The sequence below is a fragment of the Aquarana catesbeiana genome, linkage group LG06 (assembly GCF_042186555.1).
Source record: "Aquarana catesbeiana isolate 2022-GZ linkage group LG06, ASM4218655v1, whole genome shotgun sequence".
In the NCBI taxonomy this organism is placed as follows: domain Eukaryota; kingdom Metazoa; phylum Chordata; class Amphibia; order Anura; family Ranidae; genus Aquarana; species Aquarana catesbeiana.
In genome coordinates, this window is record NC_133329.1 from 49837741 (window position 1) to 49848382 (window position 10642).

General features: G+C 39.0%; 1 protein-coding gene across 1 annotated transcript in view; it reads left to right on the forward strand.

Annotated features, from left to right (window-relative positions):
• Nucleotides 1-8997, forward strand: part of LOC141148387 (interferon-induced very large GTPase 1-like) — a 60210-nt gene extending 51213 nt beyond the window's left edge. Inside the window, exon 3 of the mRNA XM_073635833.1 lies at nucleotides 808-8997. Coding sequence (XP_073491934.1) covers nucleotides 808-5534 — 4727 coding nt within the window. The 3' untranslated portion in view covers nucleotides 5535-8997. The remainder of the gene's footprint in view (nucleotides 1-807) is intronic.
• Nucleotides 8998-10642: the final 1645 nt, after the last annotated feature.

A 10642-nucleotide genomic window follows, 5' to 3' on the forward strand; every position in this document is an offset into this window, starting at 1 on the left:
TAGATCCCCAGTTATAGCCGCCATCATATCTGACTTGTGTAATTTGAACACAAAGTATAGCCATTCAGTCTGAATATGTCACTCCATGGACCTCAGGTGGAGGCAGGGCTACTTTGAGGTTCAAATTTCTCCTTGAAAGACAATGTTATGTCAATCCTGTGATATGTTCCATAGTGGGGGAGTTTTTTGTGCTTATCTAGAAGTAAATGGACTTGGCCAGTTAGATAAATATGGAGAAAAGTAAACAGCTCTCAATCCCAAAACCAGCAATCAGAGGTCTCTCTTATTCAGACATCTTCAGACATACTTGAAATGCTCAGTGCCCTTGCATGGACTTCTATGGTTGCATAGCTCCCAACTGTCCCTGATTTGGAGCAATGTCCCTCTGTCCCCCCCCCTCATTTGTCCCTCATTTTGGTCTGATCCATATAGTTGTATATAAAATGAACTTTTTATCTTTCAAAATGTGTTTCCCAGTGCTAAAACTTTCATCCAATTTCTAAACTGATGCATTTGTACATTTCAAAAGTCAGTATAAAGTAATAGTAGTGGTAAACAGAGCCCTTGTAGAGTTAATTAACTTTTTTTTTTTGGTAAATTCTCCTTTAGGAGGGTGTCCTGGGGGCGTGTCCTATGCCTACATACGTTTGTTAGTAGGTGTCCCTCATTCCCGTCTCCAAATGTTGGGAGGTATGTGGTTGTAGAAGCGTTCTTGACTATACTGTATTTTCCAGCTGATTAAAACTTTGCATGTAGACTGACTGGTATTGTAGAAACTTGTAAAGTTAAGAATGTCTTTTCTTACAGAGCTCCATAGAAGAAGAACTACCTTAATTCATCTAGCAGAGAAAATGAACATGGAGCCTTACCTGACTATAAAATTGACTCTGATGGATATCCTGAGTATTGGCTCTGAGAATGTACACGACAAACCACCAAAAAATGTAGAGGATCTTCCCTGGAATTACTTAAGGAAACTCATGGCCTTAAACAGGTCTGCAAGAGACATTGAGAAAGATCAGCCTGCTGATGACAATTTAGACAATAGTGGGGATGATGATGTTGACAGCCTATTTAATACTTCTTTACCATCTGCCTCCATTCACCCTCTGGATGTCCTGTGTGTCCTCCTGCATTGCTCAGACAGTTTTCTCCAACAAGAGATTGTAACCAAATTGTCCATGTGTCAGTTTGCTGTCCCTCTGCTGCTCCCTGCTGGGGATGGGTCACACTGCACCCTCATGCTTTGGGCAATGAGAGGCATAGTGAAGAAGTGGAGACCTCAGTCATTAGCGGACAGTAAAGGGTTCAGAGAAGAAAATGTGGTGAATACTTCCATGCCAATCTTCTCTTATGCCAGATTGGGAACAAACAAATTATCAAAATCTAAAACCTTGAACCAAGTTCTTAATCCAGCTCAGCTACATAATAACTTCTTCATACATGACAATATGGATGGAGGAAACATTGAGAGGAAAATATCTGATGGACTGGTGGAAATGTCCTGGTATTTTCCCTGTGGTAAGTCTGATGTTTTCCCAGAACCCATCGCAGTCACCAACCTACGAGGAGACCTGGAGACCAACTGGGACCAGTTCACATTCCTGACAAGAATTTCATCAGCTGTGTTTATATTCATTGAGGATATCTCTGAGAGGGAATTCAGATTGTTATCATCCTGTACTACCACTGACACCCAGTATTACTTCATTGTTACTCCCGGTCCTGGCAAAACTGTAAGTACACAGACAAAGATGGCCCTTCTTGAATTAATGCCAGTGCTAAAGTTGAAAAAAACAAATCTGATAATACATGCAGGCACTGCAAATGAGGCAGAATTTGTAACAAAAATAGAAAGTACTATAACTAAGTTCCTAAACAGTAAGCCAAAAGTAAATAAAATGAGAGACTTTGAGAAAGAATCTCATGGATTGGACATCAAAGTGGATGAGAGAATTCCTGCATGTCAGAAGGCCAGGGAACATGCCAGGAAAATTACAGAAGAAATAACAAATGTGTCTGAGTACAAAAAGAACACTATGAAGTTACAGGGAGATCTCTGGAGACAGTTATCTAAACTAGAAAAGGAACTTTGCAGAATGACAAAGCAAGATGGTAAAGACACACAACAATATCAAGATGAACTGATAAAGAAACGCATTTCATTACATGAGGAACAATATAACCATGATCTGCCCCATGGTTTAATGTTCTTTATTAATGCAATCACTCAGTTATCTGAGACTGAGAAACAATATTTTCTGAAATGGATGAAATTTGAACTTGATTCAATTGCTAGAAATCATCTTTCTAAACTACAAGCTGAATACAAAAAAAATTGTAACAATATCTTAGATAATAAGGAAAAGCTCAGACAGATAGACCAGGAAATCTCTGACAGTTCTTTAGGAATTGAACATTTCCTACGTGAGATGGGACAGTTTTATGAAGCGGAATGTTCCATGGTTCAAGAAAATAAAATAAAAAAAATACAAAGACAATTTACTAGATTGCCAGGAATTGCTGCTGATCTTTTGTTGGATGGTTTCCCATTGGAGCTGATAGATGGAGATGCCTCCAACATTCCCTTACGGTGGATAGCTGATGTCCTTAGTGAGCTGGACAGCAGAAGAGGGGGGGAATGCAGAATGAGAGTGATCACTGTGCTGGGAGTGCAGAGTACAGGGAAATCCACTCTTCTCAACACCATGTTTGGTCTGCAGTTCCCGGTGGCCAGTGGACGATGCACACGAGGAGCCTTCATGACTCTTCTTAATGTGAAAGAGAACTTCCAGGAGGAGCTGGGCTGTGACTTCATCCTGATCATTGACACTGAGGGTCTGAAAGCTGCAGAGTTGGCTTCCTTGGAGGGCAGTTATGAACATGACAATGAACTGGCCACATTAGTGGTTGGGTTGAGCGATATCACCATCATCAATATGACCATGGAAAATACAACAGAAATGAAGGATATTTTACAGATTGTGGTCCATGCTTTTCTTAGAATGAAAGAAATAGGAAAGAAACCCAAATGCCAGTTTGTACACCAAAATGTGAGTGATGTGTCCGCTCATGACAAGAACATGAGAGACAGGAAAAAACTTCTGGAACAACTGAATGAAATGACAAAAGTAGCTGCAGAGATGGAAAAGAAAAGTGAAATCAAAACTTTCAGTGATGTGATGGACTACAATCTGGAGAAAGACAACTGGTACATTCCTGGGCTCTGGCTTGGGGTCCCTCCAATGGCTCCAGTAAATTCTGGGTACAGTGAACATGTGTCTGAATTGAAAAAGTATTTATTAGAATTAATGACAAACAAAGGATCCCTGCACAGGCCTTTAATCATTCCTGAATTTATAACATGGATAGAAAGTTTATGGAAAGCTGTAAAACATGAAAAATTCATCTTCAGTTTCAGGAACAGTTTGGTGGCTGAAGCTTATAATAAACTGTCTATACAATACTCACAGTGGGAATGGGAGTTCCGAAAAGCTGTCCATGATTGGCTGATCCGTACCGAGACAAAGATTAGGAATCAGACTGAAGAGAGTCTAAGTGATGACCTTTGCTCTGAATTTAAGAATGAGCTCAACAATTTGTTGTTTAATAGAGAAAGTCAAATGTTGGAATCCCTTAAAAACTACTTTAACAATAAAAACGAAAATGTTCATCTAATAGAACGATACAAACAAGATTTTATTCTGAGCACAAAATTCCTGAAGGAAGAACTGAAAAGGAATTCCCTTGTGAAGTTGGGTGAGGCTGTTTCAATTCAAAAAGGAAAATTCAAGATTCAGAACATACAAAAAAATTCCCAGAAATTGATGGAAGGCAAAATCACAGATCTCCTCAAGAGGTGCCGAGAGAAGAAAAAAAAGCTGAACGATGAAGAGTTAAAGAGAGAATTTGAGGAGATGTGGGAGAGGACACTGACTGATCTACAGATAGAGGAATTAAAAACACGCATTGTCAGTAGATCTATGTTTTATCAGCTAATGAATGACATAAGCTATAAAGGATCAGCTGTAAATGAACACTTACTGGGTGTGAAGGACTTGGCAGATATCACACAGACTGATTTCAAGATGGATGAGAAATATATTGAGAGTGGATGTTTCAAGGAATTGACAAATACAGTTTTAGATACATTAAGTATTAGGAAGAAAAAAGATAATTTTGACCAAATAAATGATATTGCTTGTTCTCTTATAGATAAATGTAAAACATATATCAGAGAGAAGGTGGAAACTGGAGAGGACTATTGTGACAACTACTGCCTAGAATTACTTCATATGATTACAACAGAGATTTATAAACAGTCCAGTAATCTTCATTTGTCCTCAGAGTTTGAATTGGATATCAAGATTCACATTCTTGGAAAAGCTTCCAGAGATTTTCAGGAGATGCATGATAAATTCATCAGAGAGAACGATCCAAAACTGTGTTTGGAGAAACTAAAGCCTGGATATTTAGAAACATTTATCAGCATATTTCAAGAGAAAGATATTTGTCAGACTAAAGCCAAAAAATTCTGTGAGCGATGTCTAAAACCAGCAATGATGGATCATGTTTTCCACCATCTTGGGCAGAAAATAGTGGATGAGATAGTAAGTTTAGACAAGAAATTCAGCAGTAGAACATTCTTTCAAGAGTTTTTACTTAGAGAGCTGCTGGAAGAAATGTCCTTCCAGAAATATGTGGACTATATGCTTTACTATGAGAAATATACAAAAGCCTGGATACTAAATCACACTGAAACATGTGCAACACCCCAAATCCTAAAACCATTACAAGAAACTCTGCTCTCTTTACTGGTCAAAAGCACAATAGCAGCTCTTAATGACGAAAACTCTCTTAAAAGTTTGTCAGTCTCAGATTTTCTGAAAAGTGTATGTGAGATACTAAAGGAAGAATTAGTGATCCCACAGAATGAGATGCAAGCGGTCACTTTCCAGAACACGGCTGATGTTGGACAATTTTCATCTGACATTCAGCTCTTCCTCCGAGATACAGAAACAGAAGTCTTATCAGAGCTGCAATCTATGGATATAAAGTCTGTAATCTCCAGGGTGACGGTGAAGCCTCAGGATGTATTGTTCAGGAAGGTTGTTGGCTGTGGGAAGCAATGTCCATTCTGTAAAGTCCCCTGTGAGGCCGGAGGTGAAAAGCACGAGGAGCACTTTGCTACCATCCACAGACCTAAAGGACTGGGGGGATACAGACGGACTGATACTCAAATCTTAAGCTCTGAAATATGTAGTTCAGCTGTTGTATCTAATGGTACATTTCAATGTTCAGATACAGAATGGAAACCACACCCATACAAAGAGTATCGTAAATATTATCCAGACTGGTCCATCCAACCAGATCCCAGCATCGAGTCCTCAGATTACTGGAAATATATTTTTGTTACGTTTAATGACAAGTTTGCGGAAAAATACGATGCAAAACCAGCAGAAATACCAGATGGCTGGAAATCCATCACAAGAGAAAAAGCTCTGCAAAACTTAAAGAAAATATTCAATAGCTAAACAGAGAAAACAAATCAACAAACAACATGTAATTCTTCATCCAACTTATTATCTGCAAATCATTCACTAATATTAAAAATAATCTTTCCATTTATTTTCTCTAATTGGAAAAAAACATTTTAAATATTTCCCCCACAACCATGGTCACAGTAATCAGGGTGTGAACAGAATTTATGCTAATCCTCATTCCCCCGATGATATAATGGGCTCATTACTTCTCTCAGAAGATTCCAGAACATCCCAATACATATTACAGATGATTGTTGTGTCCATTGACTATGACTTTCCTAGCACTGCACTGGGAATGTTAGAGTTGCTTCACTTATCTGATATCTCTCTAGAAATGAACATCTGATTATATGTTTTATTGTACTACAGATTACATTATAATATGACAGAACTTCTATTTAGCTCTCATGTTGATGGATTTCATCATTTGTACTAAAATAGATCATCTCAGAATCTATAGAGCAGAGCTAGGGAAGGTTTTTACATGAAAGTTTTCTAAAGTACTTGTAATGTATGGGGATTCCCTGGATAGGATCGCTTTCCCCAACATTGGAGTTTTACATATAGAGGGGAATTCATCAACACTGGAGCAGACAGAAACTGGAGCAGCTGTGCATGGCAACCAATCAACTTCTAGCTTTAATTTTTAAAGCTTAACTGAACAAGCTGAAGATAGAAGCTGATTGGCTGTCATGTACAGCTGCTCCAGAATCTGTCTGCTCCCGTTCTGATAAATCCCTCCATAGTGTTTCTGTATATACAGTATGTGTGTGTTACTGTATGGTTACATTCATAGACCTATTGTAAGCTGTTCTTCCAATACAACCTCAGAAATGATTTAGCTCACACTGAGGGGAGTATTTATAAAAAATAATATGCATAGTAATTCACCTAGTGACAGTGCATGTGTATTTATTCTGTGTGAATAGAGGTAATAAACAAATGTCATTGGGCTATTTCCTGTGGCGGACACATTTGTTTATTAATTCAAAACACCAAAAACAAATGTTTTTCATTTATCTTGCAATTACTGGATTTGGCCACTAGAAGGTGCTAAATATTATTGGATTTTCTTATCATAATTAGTGCCATCTAGTGGCCATATGCAGTATTTTCTGTTTTAAATCAATTAAAACATTTATCCGGCACAGGAAATAGGCTAGTGGCATTTATTTTATTTTCCCCATTAACACAGAATGAATGGACATGCAATTTTCACTGGGCAAATTTCTATGTGTATTTTGTAACCCTGAGTTTTCTGTTTTTTTTTTTTTTTTTAATTGTTTTTGAGTGTATATTCCATGTATAACCACATTGTCATGTTAATCTCAGTTATATATTCTTCCTATTCTTACTTCATGTATAATTTGGATAAATGAATCTTTTCTCATCATCTTTCTTTTGCTGTACCTAAGATAACAGAATTGTTATATTTTGGAATGATTCAGGGGTAAAGGGTTAGGGGTGGGTAGGTGTAAGTAAATGGCTAGATTAGATTATATTGTCTGTTTAAAGCTGGCCTAGCATAACTTTTTTTTACGTTCAGTACATTATTGGTAATATTTAACCCTTCCAGGTATTTATCACCTCTCTCAGAGATCACAGAACTCCCCCTGACAATATCTTCATCTGCTTGTCTCTTCAGACAGCGCCATTTTTGTTCAGGCATCATCCAGGGTCACCATCTGAGATGTCGGCTTAGGGATAACAAAATCAAGTAAATCATTGTGCCTCTGCAGTTCTTTTCAGTGTTCACTAATGCCTGACACAAATAAGCCTCTGTCGCAGCCTCTCACCTTATGACTTGCTACAATTTTATCCTAGCAGCAAAACAAATACTCTTTGCACACAAATGTGTTGACCAGGCGATCCAAAGTTCAGAGTGGATAAAATCTCAGGCCTTGCTGCCCTCCAGGATAGGGGTATCCTAGCAGTCAGAAAAGAAAGTAGAAAAGAGAGACGGAGCACCAGCCTTGTGCATTATCCTTTAATGTATTTATTAACCACTTCAGCCCCGGACCATTTGGCTGCCAAATGACAGGGTCACTTTTTGCGCTTTAACTGACAATTGCGCGGTCGTGCGACGTGGCTCCCAAACAACATTGACGTCCTTTTTTCCCCCACAAATAGAGCTTTCTTTTGGTGGTATTTGATCATCTCTGCGATTTTTATTTTTTGCGCTATAAACAAAAGAAGAGCGACAATTTTGAAAAAAAGCACAATATCTTTTACTTTTTGCTATAGTAAATATCCCAATTTTTAAAAAAAAAACAACAATTTTTTTCCTCAGTTTAGGCCGATACGTATTCTTCTACATATTTTTGGTAAAAAAATTCGCAATAAGTGTTTATTGATTGGTTTGCGCAAACGTTATAGTGTCTACAAAATAGGGGATAGTTTTATGGCATTTTTTTTATTCATTTTTTTTACTAGTAATGGCGGCGATCTGCGATTTTTATTTTGAATGCAACATTATGGTGGACACATCGGACACTTCTGACACATTTTTGCCACCATTGTCATTTATACAACGATCAGTGCTGTAAAAATGCACTGATTACTGTAAAAATGACACCGGCAATGAAGGGGTTAACCACTAGCGGGCACTGAAGGGGTTAAGTGTGTCCTAGGGAGTGATTCTAACTGTGAGGGGGCGTGGCTACGAGTGACACGTCAGTGATCTCTGTTCGCGATCACAGGGGGCAGAGATCACTGTCCTGTCCCTAGAAGGAACAGGGAAATGGCGTGTTTACATCGGCATCTCCTCGTTCTTCCTCTCCTGACCGCAATCGCGGGCCGCCCGGGAGGGCGCACCAGTGAGACACGCGGTAGGCACGCAGCCGCTGGGTGGCAAATTTAAAGCGACGTACTGGTACGGCCATTTGCCTGCCTGTGCCATTCTGCCAACGTATATCGGCGCGCGGCGGTTGGGAGGCGGTTAAAAGAAAAATTATTAAAAATTACTCACAAACATAGAAAGAAAACCACAATGTAACAGTCTTTGGTTTATGACGATCCGTCTACTGGTAGCAATCTCCATCAAAGGATAATGCACAAGGCTGGTGCGCCCTCTTTTTTTTTTATCATGTTGCGGTCCTATCACTGGGGGGAGGGGAGACTGAGGAAATGCTTCCTCCTGCCTGCAGCAGACTGATGACATCATCTAAGCCTAGGCAAAGTTTCAAATGGATTTCAAGGATGAAGATGGGTTTTTAATGATAAAATGTGGAGCTTTAAAAATAATGATGATGTTTACTGTGACATGTCAGTGAATCAATCATTCAGCCTTGTAAAGTTACTGAAAGGTCTACATTAAGGATTGGGTTTAGGGATTAGATTACAGTCTCAGGGTTTTAGTGTGATAACCAATATTTGCCAATTGACTGTAAATGTCACTGGTGCTAAGAACACCTAACAGAGATAATGAGATGAAAATAAACACTTTCTATACACAGCTTGTGGTCTTGTTTTATCTTTGAACCTCTTGTAGCCCAGTCATTGTACATGTATGACCAGTCCCCTCCCCTATCATGTCATAATGCCCTCTGGGAGCTCCTGTGCATGGGCAGTCCTGTGATTGGACACAGTGGATCACAGGCAAAAGTTACAGAGCCAATGAGAGTGGATCTATACCATGTGATCACTATGAACAAACAACAAGGTGATTTCGCGCAGAACACTATTGACAGAAACATGTCAAAATATAAAATATAAGAAATAAATGACATGTGAAAAAATGTAGTTATAATGTTTGATTGCTACATGGGAAAGTCTAAGCTGAGAATCAAAGTGATTCCGTGGGGATAGTGATAAAACAAAACCAATTTGGATTTACGTTAGCCGATGCAACCGGAAGCCATTACCCTGTGACCCGGTTGTTTTTGTTGCGGACCGGAAGTTTCGTATTAGGTGACGGCGCCACGCCACCTTGTACTGTGCTATGCTCCTTGCAGAGCCTTGTACAGTGCTTTTTACTTAATAAATTTGGATTTTATTACTACACGATTGGAGGCCCCCCTCTTTCTTCTTTCCCTATCTATATGGATATCCGGATCTTGATGCAAGCCTGACGTGGCCCCACAACCGACATCCATCTACCTGAGGCAATCTATGGTCCTTACTGTCATCTATCAACATCGACTACTAAGGCATTTATCTATGCCTTTTGAGGTAAGGGCACTGTGAGCATAAATGTATGACTCAGAGGGTTGGCCGTGTCATTGCCAGCATCCCTTGTAATTTTTAGAACTAGATGTGTACCTCAAAATGGGATTTTAAGGGCAATGCAGAAATTGGCAGTGTTGAATTATAGTTAAAAAGAAGTTTATTGATACAAAAACGAATAGGATATATATGAACATACACATTGATCTATAGTTAAGAATAATTATAAAAACATCAGATATATGGAAACATATGATGCATCCTACTGCTAGTTACAAGTACCACCCCCGATAGGTGTGATGGCGTCCTGATAGCAGATTTCCAACGCGTTTCAACTTATTGTAAGGATAAAGTCTTCCTCAGGGAGGGACTGCATCACATTCTAAAATTTTAAGTAACAGCATGATTATTGGTATATACTTAAATATTTGTTTGTTACCTATATCTACAGAAATCGCATTACAACAGAAAAGTATTATATGCGACTTACATTTGCGACTACAGAAATCGCATTACAACAGAAAAGTATTATATGCGACTTACATTTGCATTTAACTGTGAAAAATCGCTTTCCCAGTGCTGGCAGGGGTCCTAACACGTGATTGTCAATGCTGCTCAAATATCCTCTACGGGATGGCCTGGTGTATTGTGAAGAAACCAGTATTTGGCAGTCGTGATAATTAAACAACTGAAAAACATGAAGGTATAAGGGAAATGCTAAGAAATTGAACATCAAAAAGGTCAAAGAATGGAAATAATGGTGATTCGTAGGGGAAATAAGGTTCCCGAGGGCCATCATAGAGTAAAAGAGATCAAATACCTTAAATTGATTGTGTCAGGTGTATTGTTCCAAGTGGCAGGGAGCTCCGGTCCTGGAGTACCTCTCTGTAACAAAGCCAGTTGTGGAATGCTGCCTGTGGCCATCCCTGGCGTCC